A 23,179-nucleotide genomic window follows, 5' to 3' on the forward strand; every position below is an offset into this window, starting at 1 on the left:
CTTTTACTTTTCCAAAATAAGCTGTATTTATTTTGAATTTCAGCTCATCTCACCTTTTTTAATGAAGCACGAGAGACAAAAATAAGTCTTTCCATCAGTGTCGTTTGTGACTGTTCAGTGAGAACAAGTCGGCCAAAATAGTTAGAACAGAAAATAAGAAGAGGTGATGTATTAACCATGGGGAGAAAAGGGAGAGTGAGAGTTGAATTTTAGAACTTGGAGCTTACGTAATGAGTGTGAATCGCATCTCTCCTCGGTGTGTGAATAAGAAATAATGAAGCCATTTTTAGACAAGGGAAGCTGGAACACGGATAACAGACTGAGAGAGAGAAGCGGCCTGTGAATGTGTTGGCCTTGTTTTTAATTATATGACGGGGTGGAAATAAGCTCACTAATGGAGTTGTCTCAACATTTCTGTAGAGAAGCAAAGCAGTTTAGGTGAGGACACGAAAATAAACAAGGTGTTTGTTTTGTGGCCTGAAATAAGATGCAACACCAGTATTTTTTAGATGGTAAACAGAGGCTCGACCGCGGAGGAGGAACTGTCCCATCGTCTGTGGGCTAAATGCTTTGTGGTGATTAGATTGATTACAAATTTGTTCGGTAATAACAGTGAGCCACTCCGGGTCTGAAAAGTGAAGCTCTGGTTGCAAAAAGAAGTCTGATTGTACAGAAGTCAATGAGAAAATGACCCGACTTCTCACTTGATTTATTACCTCAGTAAACATTGTAAACATGAGTTTATGGTCTCAACCGCTAGTTTCAAGTCTTCTTCAATACAGCATGATGTTCATTTAGTAAATTATGGTCCCATTTAGAGTCAAATAGACCATAAAGCAGGGCATGTTTTAGGGCGTGGCTACTTTGTGATTGACAGGTTGCTACCACGGCGTTGTCCGTGTTTTCGTCTTACAACTTTAACCCTTTCACAGTGTGTTTTCAGTTCATGAAAGTTAATTGTAATGTTGGTCGCCTAAAAATGTCTTATTCAGCGTTCGGTTGTACTTAGCTCCGCCCTCTCATGTCACTTCTGGTTGCAAAAAGACGAGATGTGATGGCCAAAAACGAAGACGGCGACAGGCAAAATGCCAAACTCAAGGCTTCAAAACGGCAGTCTACAAACCAATGGGTGACGTGTAGTGACTACGTCCACTTCTTATATACAGTCTATGGATAATACACACAACTAAATCACAATTAAAACTTCACTACAACTGTTTTTATAATTTTTACCCAAGTTGGGGTCCTGTAGTTATAGTGTCAACATCTGTACAGCTGACCTGGGCGGGGTAGTATTCCAATGTAGAAATACTGGTTGGTTTCTGTGTGACAAAATGGGTTGGGGGAATGTGTGTGGGTGTAATAACACATGACCATGAAATCATTAGGGCTGTCCCGAATAACATTTTTTGGGCTTTGAAGCTTTGGTGAGAAATATTCAAAGCTTCGGGACAGTGCCGCTGCCATACTACTGTACACACACGCACCTCTACACACAAACAGCTATATCTGTCTGAGAATAACTAATAATACTTAATAATGAATAATGTTGTGGAATTATTCCTTATTTCATGGGCTATTTTGGGATTTAAACATTATTATTACATACTTATATATTTAAAAAAAAAAAAAGGAAGCATTCGAATACTGATTCGGGGGTCGATTACCATGGTAACGGTCGAAGCTTCGAAGCATTCGGTTCAGCCTTAGAAATCATCTAAAAAAAATCCTTCACTGGACTTTAAACCTGCTTTTTTAACTTTTCCACTTCCTACTAAACTCTTCAAATGATGGTGAGGGAAAGTGTCTTGGCAGCTTCTTACTACCTGTCATAAATCCTATAAACATCCCTGCTCTCAATAATTTGAGAGCCATTAGTGTGTCTGAGAGGGATAATCATCTGTCTCTGTCACATTCAACACAATGTTAACAACAAGGCAATCAAACTCCGCAGACTCCTGTCTAGTGTTTAATCATGCTGCTGCGTTTCCCGCGGTTACTCGCCATGACGACGCTGTGCCTCTTTTGCCGTGACATCATCTCGCCACCCGCTGTCGAGCGGGAATAGCTGCTGCGGTAGCCCGCGGAGGCAAAATGCAAAGCCATATAGTAACTAGTTAATCGCTGGCATATCGCCCCTGGTCATGTCACAGAAAGTGGTGAGTTAACATTCTCTGTAAGTATTGTTGACCCTGGCAACCAGCCATTGGCATAACCCTGGTCATTAGCAAAGCTCCTGTCTTTCTCACCAACACACACACACACATGCACAAGAGCATCCGCTGTCACCTCTGATTTGGTTGACCCTTGACAGGAGAGGAGCTCGGTAAGACAGCCTGTCAGCAGCTCCGCAATGTGTCTGGCTCGTCTCCCTTCATCGGATGGCCAGCATGTGCCTCGGGTCTCTCCTGCCCATCCATATCCACAATTTACAATTTACAGCCTGGCTGCCAGCGCAATGATATTCTCATGTGACAGTTTTTTTTTTTTTTTCTACTGGTCAGCAATCTTGAATTACCATGTTTCATTCCCATGAACTCCCCTGTAGCTATTCTGCAATAATGTATACAGCCACATTCCTTCTCGCAATACTTTCCCATCAAATACAGAATGTTGCACCAATTTCTGTATTCTAATAATAATAATAAAACATCCATTTTTGTGTGTGTGTATTTCCACCACGGTAGAAGGCTCATACTGGAAGAAAGATTTTTTTTTTTTCTCCCACTCTGCTGTGTGTGTCTAAATTCTGTCGAGTGTGTTGTCTCTGCGGCTTTTAACAACAAAGCAACACAATTCTGATGAATGATCATCCCTGCCAAGCTTTTATTGCTTTTTTTGTAGATTACATCAGCTTGTATTAAATCGCTTTTGCCGAGGAGATGTGTGATCCTAATAAAAATACTTCAAACCACGTCTTAATGCAAACAATAGTTTTGAGCTGTTTTCACACAGCTGTCATCAGCATTTTTCATTCATGAATTATAAACCAAAAGGGAAGCGAATTGAATTAATAGTGATTTAATTATAGCGATAAGATGATAGGATTGGAGAAATTTAAACTTTTAGGAATTTTTTTAAGAAACAAGCTAAGAAAAGAGGCCTTAACGGAGATCTGAACTCTGAGTTTGTTCTCATTACTCGAGAAATTAGCACATGAAGTTGAGTTGATGATTATAACCGAAGCTTCCTGCAAGATCACAGGGGATGTGGGCGTTGTCGGATAAATGCTGAAAGCTGTGAGATCATACCATCATGTTTGACAGCTTCTTTATATTCATTGTTGATCCACTGAAGGTAAATTTGACCTTAGTGCCTTGAGGAAGAGCGCTTTCTGTGAAGATAGAGCGTTAACACTCTTGTGAACACGCCCTCTTCTGCTGCCGTTGACAGATGGGGGAGATCTAGCTAAGGTTAGTTTGAGGGCTCCCATTAGGAGGAACGCAGGCACGAAGGCTCGGATGCTTTGATATCTCAGCGGCAGTCTTGAAATGAGAAATAAATAGGGACCTTTCATCCCACACACACGGCGTCGATGCGTGCGTACACGTGTGAACCTCCATCTACCTTGCTTATACGGCACATTAACTTGAACAAAATGTGCAAATGTAAAAAAAATAAAAAGAGGAAACTTATAAGTTGAATCTGAAGCAATAACAATCAGGTTCAACTTTTTTCTCTATCTGATCCGGAGTGGAGACATGGAGGGACAGCTCCATAAACTGCTTTCATTGGGATAATATTAAAGAGGACCTATTATTTTGTGTTTTTTCCTTTTCCTTTAGTGTTATATAGTTTTTCGTGCATGTAAAAAGTCTGTAAAGTTACAAAGCCCAAAAGTCTACGCCAAAGGGAGTTAATCTCCCCCACAGAAACACTGCTCCTGAACTGCCTGAAATGCCTCGCTTGAAGTCCTGCCTTTTCTTCCATTAAGTGGTGATGTCACCAAGTAACACATTTGCATAATACCTGCCTAGCGGCTAGTTTGGCACGCCCTGAAATAGAGCTAGTTAGAACTGAGCTAGAGCGGAGCCCGAGAGCTTGGTTCGGTTGAAATAAAGCGTTTTTTTTATCATTAAAGCATGTAAATATGTTGTAGTAGAACCCAAAATACAAGTTGGAACCTGAAAATGAGTATAATAAATCCTCTTTAATATTTCCAAAAATACAACATCGGTAGTGCAGTGTTTCCCCTATATTCATTATGAATGAAGAAATCTGCTAAAATTTCACACAATCATTAATTTCCTTGTGTTTCACCGAGTGCGGGGCTCAGCCTCTCCACATATACACAGAGTGGAGCAGAGGAAAGATCGGTTACAAACGACTCGCTAATATGCTGACGGATTTTGTGCCTTTGTGTTTTTAGCTGAGCTAAACCAAAGAATATTTGGTTAAAACCAATCGCTGATGCTGTTTTGCCCTCATTGTTCTCCATGAAGTTTACTGGAAGTAATGTAATGTTATGTAGTTTTATGTGGAGTGAGCACTGCGCCGGACTCAGTTTAAAAAATAGCCTTTTAAATGCTACTTTGCTTGTCAGCAACCGGTTAACTTAGGAGGCAATTTGGCCTTGTATGCTCTGATTAATTTGGCATGCAGTTAACACACCAGTCATAATTCTGTTTTAATGAAAGCTCAGCTCCTGGCATTTGCTCCTGATGTTCTTCACCGCTGTTTTGGAAGAAGAAAATAAACGGGAGTAAAAGGCGAACCATTTTGACATATTTTCTTTTCATATAAGTGCTGTACAGTGGATCCATTATTTTATTTTTTTCTAAGAGTGGTTCATGTGGATTTTGAGAAGTAACTAATACGTATTTAAAGACACTTTAAAGCACTAGTGTGTAGCGTTTAAGGGGAACTATTGGCAGAAATAGAATATAATATTCATAACTATGTTTTCATTAGTGTTTAATAACCTAAAACTAAGAATCATTGTGTTTTCTTTAACTTAGAATAAACCCTTCATATCTACATAAGGAGCGGGTCCTCTTCACAGAGTCCACTATGTTGCTCTGCCATGTTTCTACAGTAGCCCAGATCGGACCAACCAAACATTGGCTGCCTCGAATTAGCAAATTAACTGATTGATGAATGTAATACATCTCTATTTATGGATTTTTTTTTTTCAAGTGAAAAGTTTGACGGCATATTTAAAAGTTTTGTGAAATATTTTGTTGAAATACGTATGAACCAGTATGCATGCACTCTATATGTTACACAGCTAGCACGATACCAATGTACCACCATGTTGCTCCGCCATGTTTCTACAGTAGCCCAGAACAGACAAACCAAGTACTGTCTCTAGAGAGAGTTTTTTGCCTTTTTAACATTACCTGAAGGCCACCGTAGTTCTCTGCATGCTTGGGAAAGGGAGGAGTGAGTGGAGGGGTGTTCAGTTGGTTGCAATCTGCAACCACACCACTAGATGCCACTAAACCACACTGGTCCTTTTATAGAGTTAAATTTGAGAACGGAATTTGGTGTGGTGGTAGAAAAAGAGCCCCCCACTGCTTCCTCCATGCCCACACTTTAAAAGTCACTCAAACAGGCAATCAAGTACAAATAAACAACATGCAAAACACGTTCACACAGTCCACTAATTGTGTTGGGACTGTTTATCTGGAGCACTAAACTATTTGCTCCCCATACGGTAATGTTGTGAAATCCCGGCCAGACACTTAAACCAGTAAGGGAACTGGAAACCATTTTGTCTTGAGTGGAATCAGGAAGTCATTAACAAACTGATGCATTACTACAGAATCATAATGGCAGAAGGGGGCTGATACAGATACATCAGCCTGCCAGAATGGAGGGCACCGGTCAATAGAACCTCCTCAAAGTGTCTTCCTGGCAAGTGCTGTGGCCTTTAATGAAACTGGCGAACAGACGAAGAGAGGCGTACGGCAGGAGGGTCTCGCACCAGCCGACCTCACCCCTGCGGTGGAAATCCCATTATCATTAAGAGTCCGAGGAAATGTGAAGGAGGCTTTGTGCTGCTGACCGAGCTGGAAAGTGTATTAACCGGCAGTTTCTCAGCTGTCAGGGGTCTCCGTTTTGGGCCCCTGCTAATGTAATGTTAATAAAAACAAAATAGTGGGCTGCGGGACCCCTGAGAGCAGCCTTCATGTGTCTCCCGTACTCCTACAAAACCGAGGCGGCGCACTGTAATATACCGCGCACCTGCCTGCATCAGCAGAAAGCACGCATGGTGATATGAACAGTTATGGTTGTGCTGCCGGGGTTATTGCACATTGGTTTATTTAATGATGCTATCAATGGCTGGCTGAACAGAGGTGCATGGTGGGATGAATCACAAAGACTTGGTCCCTGTCCAGACACTACGTGGACTTACTCACACACACACACACACACACACACACACACACACACACACACACACACACACACACACACACACAGAGAGTGCACATGTTCGCAGGCATAATAAACACTGACAGTCTCATCTCTTTCCCTCTCTGTCTCTCATTAACACACAAATACACAGATGTTGGGTGTTTTTCAATAAACTGCAGTATGAGGAGAATTATTAGCCAGCTGTTCGATCCCCCAGCTGCAGAGACTGCTCCGTGTGCAGAGGGTGCTTAAACACACACACACAAACACACACACACACACACACACACACACACTGTAGATACATGGCTGAGAGAGAGTAGGTTTGTGCCCTGCAGGTTGCAAGCCACAGCGAGAGGCCAGGGGAGGTTTCCGACACTGTTAACAGCCTGATGTTAATCAATTAGCAGACAACTGACTGAGCTGGAGGCCAGCGGTGAACTGCCATTAAACTCAGGGAAACAGGCAGACAGGTACATGGGTAGTACAGCTCGAGAGCACAGTAACTATTGGCAAGCATTGCGGCATTGTCAAGCTGGTATAGGACTGCTGCTGGAACGAGTGTGTGATTAGTTTGTTCTGTCTTTCTGTTTGGTCCTGGTTCAATTCACCCTCCTTGCACATTTTGTGTGGTGCAAGAGGGTGTGTGCATTCGTGCTTAGCCTGCATTTTAAACAGGCAGGCCGGATGATCCATATTGTCAGGGTCAGTGCTATCTGGGCTCGGCTAACCTCAACCTCCTAACACCGAACATCTGCTGGGGTCGGCCAGCCAGCCCAGGGATGGCTCATCATCAGCTGGATGCTGGTGTTCATGGTCCAGCTAACTACTGGCAGGAGACGAGGGTTCGTGTGTGTGTGTGTGTGTATCCAAGCAAGTCCGGCTCCAGCTCTCTGGAACACTCCGTTTCATTTTAGATCTGCCTTGGGCAAACATGCCGGGAAGATTTTTGGTTACACAACATTACGTATTGATCAGCCCGTGACTTAACAGTTTGTTAAATATACACTCGGTGCTTTCTGTGTTGACAGCGTTCTCTGATCGTAGATAATGTGCTATCATATGTTTCGACATCAGCATATTAACTTTATATCCCTTGTGTTTTGGTGCACATTCCACATGCCCTGACTCTATCTTTCTTTTTCTCCTGTTATTTTTGCTCTCTCTAACTCCAGGAGACTACGTGGTGCTGACCGTCTTCTTTGACCTGAGCAGGAGAATGGGCTACTTCACTATTCAGACCTACATCCCATGCACTCTGATTGTTGTCCTCTCCTGGGTGTCGTTCTGGATCAATAAGGATGCAGTACCTGCCAGGACATCATTAGGTAAAAAGAAAAAGAAGAAGAAGAAAGAAATCAGTTTAAAGAGGACCTATTTTGCTTTTGTGCTATCTCCCTTTCCTTTAGTGTGTTATATAGTATTTTTGTGCATGTAAAAGGTCGTTACAAAGCCAAAAGTTCACGCCAAAGAGAGTTACTCTCCCCAACAGAAACATTGCACCTGAACTGTCTGAAACGCCTTCATTGAAGTTCTGCCTTTTCTTCCGTAACGTGGTGATGTCACTAAGTAATGCATTTGGATAATACCTGTCTAGCACCTAGTTGGGCACACCCTAAAACAAAGCTAGTTAGAGCGGAGCTGGAGAGTATAAAGAGTTTGGTTTGGTTTGGTTTGGTTGACCAATCACAAGAGAGTGGGCCAGCTGACCAATCAGAGCAGACTGGGCTTTTTTTGGTAGGAGCGCAAACAGACAGAGGGTGAAAAGAGGTGCTGCAGCACGGCCGGTATGAGAAAAGTAAAGCATTTTTTGTACATTAAAGCATGTAAACTTGATCTAGTAGTAACCCAAAATACAAGTATGCACCTGAAAATACGCAAAATAGGTCATTTAAAAAAAAAAGAAAAGTCAGTTAGCAGTAATAAATTGAAAAGAAAATATTTTACATTTATTTTCTTTTAGATATCCCTCTCTTCTGTAACTGCTCACCAAGCCTCGACAGTGCCTTTGCTCTGGTTAATTTTTATAATCCTCCCGCCTATCCCAAACACACATATGCTGCAGTTAAACCAGTGAGGTTCATTAGCCACCATGGCCTTAATTACTCTCTGCTATGAAACACATCAAGAACCCACCTCCAACTGAAAAGCAGTCGGCTTAAGCTTCCTCTTTCCTGCCATTCTCTCCTTTCCTTTTTGTCTTCTCCTTCACCATCCTTCCTCCTCCTCCTCTTTTTCCCCCTCTGAGACAGGGCAGCTGCTTAGGAATCTAGTCCATCTTGATTAGAGGAGCCTATCTTGGCACATATGTTTTCATGCATGCCTTAATGAGGCATTAATTATGCAATACAGCAGGGAAGTTGCAGAGATGCAGCCTCAGCACAAAAAGAATGCAGGTGGCCTCTTCACTGAATGCAATAAGAAAAAAACGAGGGCGAAAGAGTGAGGATTTCAAGGAAATTTGTCAGCTTTTGAACTTGCCCTTGGCGTCCAGTGGACATCCTCAGAAGTTCACTCGTGATGCAGTTACGTCCATATTCCTTAGTCAGCTTTCCTTTCGGGCCCCTTAAGGCTCTAAGTCCTGACCTCAAGTCGACGTGATGTGATCATTAGCGAGCATAACTGAATGTAAAACAATCCCCCGCGGGCAGAAACCCTCATTCCACCTCACTATCATCGTTACTTTGTCCATCATTAATCTCTCTAAAAATAGGTTGTTTTGTTTTCCCCCTGCTTATGCAGCTCCAGACATGATTTGCAGTCGAAATAATAACACTATTAATTCCCTGCTAAAATTGTACCGAGAGTCAAATATCTTAATTTCCTTTGAAAGATGATGCGGGGAGGTACAGGAAGCCAGGTGGTTAGGAAGCGGATTAATGCAGATGACATAATTCTTAATCCTTCAATGCCGTCCGGAAATATATCAATTCACTCGCAACACTGCAATGTTAATCTTGACGTGGTCTGATGTTTTTCAGTGCACTTTAAATTTAGACATAAATCATCTCCCATACACAAAACAAGTTCCCTTACAAGTATGATCTATTTAGGAAGGAGGCACTCTTGTGTTTGTTGCTGTTTGAGGGGTTGTGATGCTGCTGTTGGTAATCTGTTGTATCAGTGTACTTATAAACGCATTTCCTCATCGTGTCCCATCAGCCAGCCTCCATCTACAGTACATCATCGTTAGAGACAGACAGAGCTAGTAAAAGGGGATAGGGGTTACCAGATGGTGGATAAAGCAATGTTGTATATCAGTGTGGTGGTCAATGGCAGCTAAACCGTAAACCAGTAAAGTGTGTGGATCAAGGGGACGGTAAAACAGCTGCTCGCTCCATCCTCATGGGCGACTAGCTGCAAGAGCTTGCAATTAAAGAGTCAACATTAATCCTCTTTTATATATATATATATAGATAGACAGATATATAGAGGCCATTTTCAAAGGGGTCCCTTGACCTCTGGTTTTTAAAGCTTGAGTGAATATACTGGTATATCAAACTAGACCTAAACTAAACCTAAGGAATCCATTGGTAACAACCATGTCATACTAGCTGAAGGAGATGAAGGAGACTAAATAACGCTTTAAATTTTAGCGAAGAAAAACAGTAATGGCCATTTTCAAAGGGGTCCCTTGACCTCTGACCTCAAGATATGTGAATTAAAATGGGTTATATGGGTACCCACGTGTCTCCCCTTTACAGACATGCCCACAGTTTTGGGCAAGTCATAGTCAAGTCAGCACACTGACACACTGACAGCTGTTGTTGCCTGTTGGGCTGCAGTTTGCCATGTTATGATTTGAGCATATTTTTTATGCTAAATGCAGTACCTGTGAGTGTTTCCGGACAATATTTGTCATTCTAGTATATAGACTTAGATATATAGAAGTGTATATAAAGTAATTAATTCATTAATTTAATTAATTTAAAATAATTAATAATTTCTTGTTTTGATCTTAACTTTCCGTTGTCACAATTTTGTAAGGGGATTTTGTAAGTTATCGTCAAACAAAAGAATAGAATAGAGAATATCCTATTGGTGACAAATGCAATCATTTCATATTAATTATTTTAAGCTTCGAGCATCATGCACATCACGTTCAACTTCATGACAGATTTAAGAACATGTTAAATGCTGCAAGATGCTTGTATTCATGTTATAACTATCACTGTGTTGCCTTTTTTCAATATTATAATGTACAGTATGGCAAACTACTGTTAAAAACAGACACTTTAAGACACAATATAAGAAATGCAGCATAACATTTTTTTGACAATATATAATAAAATTATAGGGCATGTTTTAGATGAAACGGTAATGCAGAATGTGAAAATGACACATAACTTTGAACTCGATGTGGAAAGTGCAAAAAAGTTCATTCGTGCACATTTCTATTTAGTCTTTATTTAGCACAGATCTCATCTTGTCTGTTCTCTCCGATCTCATTACCAGGCATCACTACTGTGCTGACCATGACCACGCTGAGTACCATTGCCAGGAAATCCCTTCCAAAGGTTTCCTATGTGACCGCCATGGACCTGTTTGTGTCCGTCTGCTTCATCTTCGTCTTCGCCGCCCTTATAGAGTATGGCGCGCTGCACTACTTTGTCAGCAACAGGAAGCCGAGCGCCAAAAAGGACAAGAAGAAGAAAAACCCGGTGAGTGTCTCTTTAAAACTAATTGAAGTGGTGATTTGTTTTTATTTATTTTTTTTAGATGACACTTTCTTGACGTTTCAATTTCTGACCAAGAAAAGTTGTTCAATTTCACATTTGATTTATGTTCTATACCTCTGTGTCATATCTTTACAGTGTTTACAGTATCCTTTATTTAGGTGAAATGTCAAGTTCTCCTCACAAGCTCTCTGCCCATCCCCCACTGTATTACAGTAAAGGGATTAAGCCTTGGAAAAAAAAAAAGCTAAACACTCCTCTCCTAAGGGAGCATCAATTCCCCGGGACCACCACGCAAATTACTCAATGAGCGAGGCGTGCTGCTCCAACCTTTCCCTAATCCGCCACATATCTGTTACAGTTGTAATTTAGAGCCGTGTCACATGACAGGAGAGTTGGAGTCATGTGATGTGAGCCTTAAATCCCTCAAGAGATCATGGCAGCCCGGTTGAAGGGCCATGATCTCTCACCATATATACAAGTACTTACGGAGCCGAGAATGTTTGCCCTCGACGGCGAGACTAGCACTTCTCCATAATCAGCTAGAGATGACTTAAGGTTCTAGAAATAAGGGCTGCACAATATATGTATGTATGTTGGAAAAATAATTTCCTTTAATTTTTTTTTTTAATTAAACAAGTAATTTGATATATTTTAGCAACAAACTGAAAGCAGCAGAAAGGCAGAGCTGAGTACACTTTAATATCTGTTTATCTATCACAAGTAGTATTGTTATTGCGATATTCAACAGCATTAACGTGTATATTCCTCATATGTGCAGCCCTACTAAAATGAAGATTTTCATGAAAATTAGTTAAAAAGTACTTCTTGATGTCTACTTAGTGGAAACAAATTATATTTTAATTAGGGCTGTCAAAGTTAACGCGATAATAACACATCAACGCAAATTTGTTTTAACGCATTACATTAGATGATCTTACAGAGGTTGTAGCAGGCTCATGTTTAAAGCTTGAGTGAAGATACTGGTATCATATCAAACTAGAAATAAACTTACTAAACTAAACCTAAGGAATCCATTGGTACCAACCATGTCATACTAGCTTGTCATGAAGGAGGCTAAATAACGCTACAAACTTGCGCTTTCTGGGCAATATTTGTCATTGTTTTGTGTTGTTAATTAATTTCCAATAAGAAATATATACATACGTTTGCATAAAGCAAGCATATATGAGTATTAATACTTGACAAATCTCCCTTTCAGGTACATTTTGAACAGATAAAAAATGTGCGATTAATTTGCAATTAATCACAATTAACTATTTGAATCGATTGACAGTCCTAATTTGAATGCCTTTTTAAAGTTGCAATACTTTTTCTAAAGGGTTGTAGGTAACTGAAATCCATCTTTGAAGTCATGGCATTTTTTTGGGGGGGGGGGGGGATTGGACTTGAAAGATATTAAATCTTAAACCTCTACAGTAACTACACTGTGCTCGGGTGAACAGGAGTATTGAACTGGAACTTTGGGGAAAAGTGGGGCGCTCCACTTTCAGCCTCTGTAACTAAGGTTTTGCACATGGTCCAACTTCTCTCGTGGATGGCTGAATGACTAATGAAGTGGAAGGTGTAATGCCAGTTTGCCATCTCAGAGGGGCTTTTCTAGGTTCTCTGCATGACTTGCCAAGACACGGGAAGGAGGAAGTGTGTAAAGAAAAGGAGGTCTTTTACTGAAATTCCTTTGATATTCATGAATTGTTTAAAAGAATAGGAAATCGAGGAATTGTAAATAAAGAAAAGTTTCTCTCACTACTTGTAAAGCTGTTTTGGTTCCACGTGAGCTTCCTAAAAAGCAGAGGGATTTTCAGCTTTTATCACAGGGAGTATTTGAACTCTGCATTACAGATGGTGTTTACTTAATCTCTCCAGTTTTGCATCTGTAATATTTTTCCTAAGGTGATGCTGGCGTAAGAGTCATGTGAGATACACGTATCCCACCATGCATCTCCCCTTTTGTCTGTTCGTATAACATGTACTGTATGTCTCTCTACAGTATCTTTCCATTTTGCGTTAGACGGCAGAGTGATTTTCACACATTATCTTGTGTTTATTTTTATTTTTATTGATGTTTTCTGTTTACATGTATTCTTTGTTTTTTTGTTACTCTCTTTCAATTCCACATTCTCTTTGTTTCCTGTCTGGACAAAAGCTCCTCCGGCTCTTTTCCTCAAAGGTATATTGCCTGTGTCTGACTGCATGTGTCTGCTGCATTTTGGCTCTTTGAGCCCCCAGCACCTCACTGCTTTACTGTCTGTTCTACAGCAGATATGCCTCTCTCTGCTCCCTCTTTATCTACCTGCATTCTTACTGTGCTCCTCGTCAGTTACTAAATAGGTATCCGAGATAACATTAAAAGGAGCGCTCTGCGGTGCACAGTGCGGAGGCAGCCAGCCAGACGTACTTAAGCAGTTTAAAAAAAAAAAAAAAAAAAATGTTTAAATAAGCATCCCACATATCACAGTGTCCAGAGGAATGTAATAGTCCCGGCCCAGCGTGGACTCATTCTGGCTCCCTCTGTCCTGTTTCACTTCTTTGTTGTTGTTGTAACCACTAGTGAACTAGCAGCTGCTGCAATAGCTTCCTGTTTCTTTCCCTCCTCCTGCCAGTAAATCTATACCTGTGTGTTTGTTGGGCTTCTCAACCTGACGCTTCCTACAGAGTCAGCAGAGCCTTAACAGACTGAAACAGACAACCCCTGCACTGTGTTAAGTCTAATTAGAGTTGGAGGTCCATTCAGAAGATTAACACATGCTAATCTTTAAACACCTCAAAAAAGCAGCCAGGGTGGGTGGGAGCTAGTAAAAGTGCTAAATTTAACCCAACACACACACAGTCAAGACAAGATGATCTGCTTTTCCACATCAATATTTTACTGGGAGGAATATTTTTAAGGTCAGATCAGTTAGATCTTCAGCCTACACTAGTCTAGATGTACCGCTGGAAAAATCCACCTTTATTTAACCATTAAATATTCAACTGATAACTAAAGGGATCTTCCAGCATCCTGAATGTTTCCGCCTTTTGTCTCCTCTGAGAGGTTGTCTACTTTCAGCCAGTTAAAGTTGCCAATGCCACTTGTGTTGTTTCTTTGTTGTTGTTTTATTTTTTTTGCTAACACCGACAAAGCACAGCCCAGCTTGACCAGGCCAGGCGGCAGGATGCTGTTAGTGCTCCTTCTGCTTGAGCTTTCCGCTGCGCTTTCCTCCAGTGCAACTGATCCCCTTTGAGAACCGAGTCATAACCTGTTCATTGCCTCAACATACTGTCCATCAAATAAGGACAACAAATGCTGAAACTAACCCGTATGTTGTTTTGTTTGTGGTTATGTATCGTTTTCAAAGGGCGGCAGGTTTTTTGCACTAGTGCTGGGCAAGACGAGAAGTTGTAGGGAATGAACAGTTCAATCAAGTTTAAGCATTTTTAAGCTTGTTTGAGAATGCATGCTTACAGCAGATAATGTTATTTTCAAACTAAAACCGCAATGACCTATTTTTTTTCATTTATTTTTTATTTTTTGCAGCAAGCATGCCTATTGTCGATGCATAAAAATGGGGCCAAAAACATTCCTGAAAAAAAAATATTTACTGTTTTGTGATGTTTGTTGTAATTATAAAAAAAGAAGTGATTAAGACAGAGCATAAATACATGCTGTAAAACAAATTTGGAGGGCTTCAGTCATTTATAGATTATTGTTACTATGTCATAAAGAACAACGTAAATGACCACTTTTTTTGAGGGAAAGTAGTAATGTGAAATTCTTAGAAGTTGAACTTTGGAATATGCTCGACTGTCTTTTATAAATGATGAGCTTGACACCCTAGTTTATCAGCAAGGTCAACCAACCTCTGCCAAAGAAGGGAAAGAGGGCATTTAATCTGCCAGAGAGCCAGAATTCCAATTTGTGCAAAGGTGGCATGGTATTTCAAGATAAAAGCTGAGGAAAACAGTCTGTTTGAATACTAATTGTCTCCCTTTAGAATGGCAGAGCCACAGACTCACTGATGTCCTATTTTAGGAGTCTTCACAATTAAAAGGCATGTGCCCTCCAGTGGTGAGCACAGTCTAAAAAGGAGGTTTATTTTAACCCATTTAGTGACAGAAAGAGTGGGCTGGAGAAACGTTGAGCCGTGTGCTGCACATCTGCCAACACATGCGCCTCCCCTGAGCATAGCTTTATGATGCATCATAAGCCAGTTACAACAGATCTTATGAATGCATTATGCTCACAACATCCGGGTCCAAATTATGACATTTTGTTGAGTCACAGGGCATTAAGACATTTAAACAAGAATCGGTCAAAACCGAGTATATGGCTGGACCGTGTATGGTCAGACTATGAATTTGTGGCTCAATCGTTATACAAATAGTCAGTGGTCATGTCTATAATGTTAATTCTCAGCACTACATGTCCACCAGTTCCAGCGAAGACACTAGGGGACGCGCTGCTTCACTCAACAGGAGGCAATAGAAATGCTCCAAATTCCGTATTGAGCACCTTTAACTGATGTGCAGCAGCAGCAGTAGCATAATCAGAATAATAAATGCAGTGGCATTGCCCAGCACTAGCTTTATATAGCTGCTAAATAAAGCAATATGGACTACTGTACTATAAATATTATGACTACCTCAGCCTGCCAGTTATTCCCCAGCACAAAGGTATAATTTGCATCATGCGTTCCACCGGGACGACTGACCCCTTTGTCACCGTAAGCCTCAATAATTACAACTACAGGTGGTAGTTATGGCTCAATTTGTATTTTCGTGACATTGAAAGGGTCCATTTGCAAAATTGAAGGTGCAAATTACATTTTGCCGACTAATGACATAAATTGAAGCGGGAGACAGGAAATGGCAGCTCAAATTAGGTCCCCTGTTATGTCAGTGAGGTCTTGATTGCGGCACCCTGGAGGGGCTTTGACAGCTAACTGTGTCATTTTGTCCTGTTAAAAGCAGACACCCACGGTAGACATCCGTCCACGCTCGGCCACAGCCATTCAGATGAACAACGCCACGCACATGCAGGAGCGAGACGAAGAGTACGGTTACGAGTGTCTGGACGGGAAGGACTGCACCAGCTTCTTCTGCTGTTTCGAAGACTGCCGCTCCGGAGCCTGGCGGCACGGCAGGTTGCACATCCGCATCCAGAGGTTAGACTCTTATGCGCGCATCTTCTTCCCCACTGCGTTTGGTCTCTTCAACCTGGTCTACTGGGTCTCCTATCTCTATCTCTAGGCCTGGGTGTGTACCCAGCCTCATCATACAGCTCATTACATTCTACATCTGCTCTGTGCCAGCAAGGGACATTTAGAAGGAGGGGACCCACTGAAATACCCACCGATTCGATTTAAAGAATTTCCTTTAATCCCTTAGTTTTAATCTCTTTGAATTTTAGTAATTCTATTTGATAACTTTGACAGACATTGCAAATGTTGTAGCACTACATTTAACCACTATGAGGAGGTTTGTAGATGTGTTTTGAGAACATTGATTGTGTGAGCAATTAAGAGGAATCATAAGTTTTGTTTTCATGATTTAGTTTTGGACTTTTTATTTTGAATTTCCTCTCCATTTCTTCTCAAAGCGATTTTTCCTAATTACTTTATTTTTAGACGAGCAATTCAAATATATAGCAATTCAGATCACAGCAAACCCCTAACAGAAATATCTAAATGACATTAATTATGTCTTATTATTTTGTTTTCATTTGTATTTTTCACTTAACATACTAAAACACACAATCTGAAGCACTTTAACAGAGCTGTGTTAGACAGTGATGCTAATTTATTTTTTATTTAGCTTTAAGTTTTGGCACAACTAAACATTGCATTTTTCATGTGTGGTCGGAGAGAGATGATGCTGTTTATGGACAAACTGTACAGACACTGTATATATTTTACTATTACATAGTGGTTTACATTTATTGCATGCACCTTTCAGGCCAAAAATCAACATCTTTTATGGTCTTCTATTGTTGGCTATGGAAACATTTAAAAAAAAAAGTGCACTGTTGATTAGCATTCAAGATTTAATTATACTATTTTCTAGGAAAATTGGAAAATGAAATGATAAAAATGTGCCCGGTTTATTCTTTTTAAGTTGAGGAAATCATCTTTGCATACAGGTGGGAGGATCGGCCCGGAATTTCAGGCCAGATAACTGGTTTAATCATTTTCCTCACAGCTATTAGCTTACAGTATAGACAACACTGACCTCTCATCCTCTCCTCCATTTGCTGTTAAAAGTGTGCATTTGCATAATGACACACTGCTGTTGTATTTTGGTTATGCAAGCTTTTACAAGAGAAACCGTATTAAAACAAGTTAGGTTTTCTTATAAAAACGAATCACTTTTTTGCCCTTTACATTAGCAGAGTGATCACTTCAACGGCGTAACCAGCGGGCGAGTTTCAAATAGGGGAATTCAAACTAATCTACACTTTAATGTGAATGTCAATACAGACAGCTTTTGGGTATTTTGAAATCCTTGCAGTGGGACAGGGTTCATCCTATGTGTCATTCTTCTAAGATGAGCAACAAAACAAACTGATAATAAATAAACTTAAGAGCTTCATTCAAAAGCATCTGCTTGTGTCGAGAAGAGATGTGTAGGCCTTATTATCAAGCATCTCCCTTTCTGTCTCTTTAAGGAGAAACACATTGGGAATATAAATTATTACATTGTGAGGAAATTGGTTCACTGGCTGGGCGGAATTTCATTCTTATCTTTAATTTGTTTTGACTTTTTTTCCATTAAAAATTAGCTTTGAATGGCATAATGTGTGAAGAGAACGGAGAACACAGCGAAAGCATCTGAATTGTAAATGTTGTGTATGATAACATGTAACGCACACGAATTACAACCCCCTTACAGATTACAATTTTGATAGACACCGGTATGCAACAAATGGAGACAGTGCTTCAGTAGGATTTGTAAAACTCACAAGGGATGGGTGTAAATCACATTGTTTATGTACATAAATTATGAACGGAAGAATACACTAGTTGAGCCCTTGGGATTTTGTAAAAGGGTATATATTTTGTAATTTCAGCATTGTTACAGTATATCACCACACAGTATATTAGACTTATTGTATTATGCTGGACTGACCATGTAGAATACTTTGGGGGTAATGGGGTATTTATTTATTTATTCATTAATGGTATTTATTTATTTATTTTATTGAAAAAAAATATTTTATGTCCATATAGCCCCTGAAAAAGAAACACAGAATGCTGTCATTTATATCAAAGATACATTTTTGTTTGATGTGTCAATGGAGCTTGAGCTTATTTATCTTGTGTTTTCTATGTTGTGATCGATGTACACTACTCTCACAAAGGCCTGTCAAAACTGTTATATCTGTTGAATTAGTGAGTTGCAACATTACCTGTTGTGCAGCTTCTGAGTAGTAGACTTGAATATTTTCAGGGGGGGAAGAAAAAAAACAGAAAAAACAGTTCCCAAGCCACCAGAAGAAGAACATTTGCTTGTCTAAGTGACTATTGATTATCTCCACCTTTTTCCACCTCCACAAGGGATTTCATTGGTCTTGATATTTCCATCTTTAATAAAGCATTAGTGATGATACTAGCATATGCATTTACCAGATTATCTCATATTTCCTGAAGTTCTTTCCCTTTTGTATTTTAATGGTGGTCCTGTTGTGTTCCGAAGCTGCCACTTAGTCGTCTGTCTTCAGTGTAGCACATACTCTATCTCTCGCATCTTTAGGGACGTACGTGTGTCAAATAGCATTTTAGACCGGTCATCATCAGTGTTCTGTAGTTTAAAGAAGTGTAAAAGAGTGATCGCATCTTATAAAGTGCCAAACTGACACACATGCAATAGAGAATATCAAACTATTATATCATTTGTGAATCCACTTTTACTGCCTTGAAGAAAAAAACATATGCTAAAAGTGAGTGTTTTCTTGTAGGAAATGCTATGCAGCAAAAGTTGGCCACACCGATATTCCCTCAGACATTGGTTTTTTTTGTATATTTCTTTGTTTGTTTTTGTGTTTTGGTACAGAACCAATAGCATGAGGACAATTGTTCGAATGTAGACCAGACCAACGAAAACAAATCATTGTATCAGGGTGAACAGGAAGACATTTCTGATTCAGACTGAATCTGACTTTATCAGTACGCTGGGTTTGTAAATAACCGAGCATGTCTTGTGAACAACAGCGGTGCAAAAAAACAAACATCCTTTATGGTATTTAATTTTTTTCCATGACGGTAAAAGCTTGTTGATTATATTTTTTGTGCACTCTACTGTAAATGCAGAGCTATAAAGGTGTATGGAAGATACTGTTTGTATTCAGTAGTGTGCATGTTGGATATGTTTCAGAATCAGGACTTATTCAATCATTGGTTTCATCTGGTCTCAGTCCTTTGCCTGCATTGACATGGACTTTTATTACACTGTACCTATTTTTGACAATTTTCTTTATTTTGGGACCCACAAGTGAGACACAAATGTGAACCGCACATGTAGATATTTTCTATTGTTATGTATTTTGTCAAGCTGCAGAAAACAAAATAATACGCACTGGAATTACAGAGCTCAAAGGTATCCAAGAACAAAATAAATTTCATATGATCCTCATACATACATTATGTTAGTTGTTTGCCATCTATGTATATTTGAGTATTGTATAAAAGGGGCACTGATCAATTCTGTTAGGGTCTGCATAATATACTATACATGTACTGAAAAAAAAACCTTTTCATAAGGGAATTGCACATAGCTGTGGAATTTTACAATAAAATGGTTGCATTTATCGGTGTGCATAGGTTCATCATTATTATGTATTAACGTATGTGTACTATTGTTAGTCGTTGTGGTAGTAATATTGTCATTCTATATTGTTACAGATATGTGACATTATGCACAGACGAGCAAGTCCTGCATTCAAAGTCATGCTTAGGTAGAAGTATTATCAGCATTATCTCCTTGAAGTGCTATATTCTTATTATATATATATATGATTATGAGATTGTTACTGATTCATCAATGTGTAAGCAGCATTTTACTCTTTTGTTTTACTGGTCGAGGTGGAATTTGTTTGAACTATTTTACATTTGTAATTTGGCTCCCAACCTGGGGGTCAGGCCCCTTCCAAAGGGGAAAGATGATTAATGTTCCTTTTTTTTTTATGTGAAATATTGCATAATTTTCCCTCTTTGGGCCTAGAACAGTTATTTAAAGGAAACAATGTGAGAAGTTTAGCAGCGATGTTGAAAATGTTCCTTTCCACCACTTTTTTGACAACTTGTCAGGAGCTCAGATTGCTTCGCAGCACACATCTCCTGCACAATTAGACTAAAACATCAGAGTTTGTGGGCAAAACCGGCTGATTGTGGAGCAATGTGACTATACATTTCAGCTAATTGGGGAAAAAAAATGTGACAGACAGTCTTAAATTTAACTAACTAACTAACTGTTTGCTACCAGGTAATTCTAAATTGGTTTGACCGGCAATTCAGGAGTTCGAGCCGTAGACGGAGGTTGATCATATCAACCTGTCAAGAGTCTAGCACTGCAGTGTGTGAGAGGTTGATGCTAATAGACGATATATAGAATATTGAGAGTATAGAAGCTACAATTTTGGAGCTACATAATTATATAAGCATCACAATGTAGTAATAAATAGTAAAGTACAGTAATCACTGACTTCCGAAAGGCAAACAACTTGTGGTATACTAAAACAAAAGTCCTCCTCTTCAGTCAGAACAGTACTGGTAAGGACACATTAGTTAAAGAGGACCTAATATGGTTTTGTGCTTTTCCCCTTTCCTTTAGTGTGTTATATAGTTTTTTGTGCATGTAAAGGTTCTGCAAAGTTACAAAGCCCAAAGTCCACACCAACGGGAGTTACTCTCCCCCACAGAAACACTGCTCCTGAACTGCCTGAAACGCCTTGCTTCTTCTGTAACGTGGTGATGTCACCAAGTAACACACTTTACCTAGCGGCTAGTTTGGCATGCACTCAAACTAAGCCAGTTAGAGCGGAGCTGAAGCCGAGTCCGATGAGTTTGGTTCGGTTGACCAATCACAACAGCGGGCCAGCTGACCAATCAGAGCACACTGGGCTTTTCGAGAGGGCGGGGCCAGAGCTCAAACGGAGCATTTCAGACAAAGGGTGAAAAGGGTGCAGCACAGCCGGTACGAGAAAAATAAATCATTTTTTGAACATTAAATCATGTAAACATGTTCTAGTAGAAACTCGCAATACAAGTAGGCACCTGGAAAAAAGCATAATGGGTCCTCTTTAATTTGATCCAGTCAGATAGTCAGGTGTTTGAACAAGTTGTAATTAAAGTAGACTGCGATAAACACATTTATCCAGTTTTATTGTCATTTGATAAACTGTCAAGGAGTCACTTTAATTACATGTTGCAAATTACAACTGACATTGAGGCATTTTAAAAAGCTTCGTCTGCAAATTGTCCAGTAAGGATTGATGGAAATCATTATTTTCCCCCTTGTGGATGCAAAACACATTTAATAGTCCCGCCCTCCCCTGCGTCAGTTGGCCAAATTTACACTTCAGCACTTGTCACTCATCTTGATGAGCTGTCGACATTGAAACTTTTTCTGAGGCTGAGGTAACCAGCATCCATACAGCCACCACCGGTTTTGAGGAAGCAGATGGTGGATGTTATATGGAATAGCAATATGTATTGAACCTACAGTGTAATAATCAGACTTGTGTGCATTTTTATTGCCAACTTATGAAGCATAATTGCAAACCATGTGTCACTGAGTAATCTGATATATGCATAAACAAAAGTAATTTTAGTACTAACCTGCTTTTAGGGAAACAGCTTGTTAAAAATTAGTTTAGGCATGGCTTACTCTATCAGAAGAATGTTTTCATTTAATTGGACAGTTTTTACGGAGGAATAGCACAGCCTGTTCTAGTCTCGTCCAGTGACTCTCTTCCTTCCAGGAAAGTGCACTTGAAACAGAGCGGCAGTTGGCTGATGGAACCCTGCGCTGGCACCTCTCCCTCCACTGGGCAGTGTGGCAGCTGCAAAGGACAGCCATGTGAATCCCTCTGATTATTACACAACCGTCTGCAATGTACCACAGCACCGTACCGTCACAGCCCTTTCATCAGCTGAGGTGCAGGCTCTTCAGCGAGTACAGAGCTGGGAGTGCAGGGAGTCCTGCATGAATAATGTAGTCTGCACATGGCTCACTTTTTAGGACTTCACCCTCATGCTTTCATCACTGTGCACAGTGAGATATCCAGAATATGAATATACCGACTCCCATTTTCATGCCTCTGCGCCGGTGACTGCAGTGCATAATGTTTTCGGGTCGTCCATGCATTCCATCCCATTCTCATGAACGTGATATCTCAGGAACGCCTTTAGGGAATTTCTCCAAATTTGGCACAAACGTCCACTTGGACTCAAGGATGAACTGATTAGAATTTGGTGGTCAAATGTCACTGTGACCTCACAAAACATGTTTTTGGCCATAACTCAAGAGTTTGTACGCTAATTATGACAAAATTTCACACAAATGTCCAATATGATAAAATGATGAAGCGATGACATTTTAAATCCAAAAGGTCAAAGGTCAACTTCACTGCGGCATCATAATGTTCTGTATAATGTTTCTGGGGAGGCTGTGGTTTAGAGGTAGAGCGGGTTGCCCACCAATCGGAAGGTCAGCGGTTCGATCCACATGTCAAAGTCTCCTTGAGCAAGATACTTAACCCCAAATTGCTCCCGAAGGCTGTGCAATCAGTGTGTGAATAAAGTATTTAGATTAGATCCTGATGGGCAGGTTGGCAGCCTCTGCCATCAGTTTGTGAATGGGTGAATGCTGACATTTAGTGTGAAGCGTTTTGAGTGTTCGGAAGACTAGAAAGGCGGGCGCTATATAAATGCAAGTATTTTCTAACTCAAGAACATTTGGTCAGATACTTGTATAGATCTTCTCTGCTGCCGGGTGTGTAAAGCATCCACGTTTTGGAATTTGTAGCTTCTTTGCAGCAATATCCATATTTGAAGCATTGTCTACTCACTATCTACCTCACTCACAGATCACACTTCATCTCTCTAAGTGCGTAAGTGGGCCCTCTCGCACATTGACTGTTGTCTTCT

General features: G+C 40.2%; 1 protein-coding gene and 1 long non-coding RNA gene across 5 annotated transcripts in view; one reads left to right on the top strand and one right to left on the bottom strand.

The window, feature by feature from the left end:
* The window catches only part of gabrg2 (gamma-aminobutyric acid type A receptor subunit gamma2), a 67,357-nt gene extending 47,518 nt beyond the window's left edge, over nucleotides 1-19,839 (top strand). The window contains exons 7-10 of one of the 4 annotated variants that reach the window (XM_037748533.1): nucleotides 7,536-7,688; nucleotides 10,816-11,021; nucleotides 13,204-13,227; nucleotides 16,005-19,839. In XM_037748533.1, the coding sequence (XP_037604461.1) occupies nucleotides 7,536-7,688; nucleotides 10,816-11,021; nucleotides 13,204-13,227; nucleotides 16,005-16,286 (665 nt within the window). In that variant the 3' untranslated portion in view covers nucleotides 16,287-19,839. The remainder of the gene's footprint in view (nucleotides 1-7,535; nucleotides 7,689-10,815; nucleotides 11,022-13,203; nucleotides 13,228-16,004) is intronic. The other 3 variants (XM_037748534.1, XM_037748535.1, XM_037748536.1) reach the window with 3 other exon arrangements.
* Nucleotides 3,802-8,044, bottom strand: LOC119475651. The gene is made up of 2 exons (XR_005203842.1): nucleotides 7,864-8,044; nucleotides 3,802-3,883 (listed from the first exon to the last, which is right to left on the bottom strand). It is a non-coding gene; the product is annotated as an uncharacterized LOC119475651 (long non-coding RNA).
* Nucleotides 19,840-23,179: the final 3,340 nt, after the last annotated feature.

This window comes from Sebastes umbrosus, chromosome 17 (assembly GCF_015220745.1).
Source record: "Sebastes umbrosus isolate fSebUmb1 chromosome 17, fSebUmb1.pri, whole genome shotgun sequence".
In the NCBI taxonomy this organism is placed as follows: domain Eukaryota; kingdom Metazoa; phylum Chordata; class Actinopteri; order Perciformes; family Sebastidae; genus Sebastes; species Sebastes umbrosus.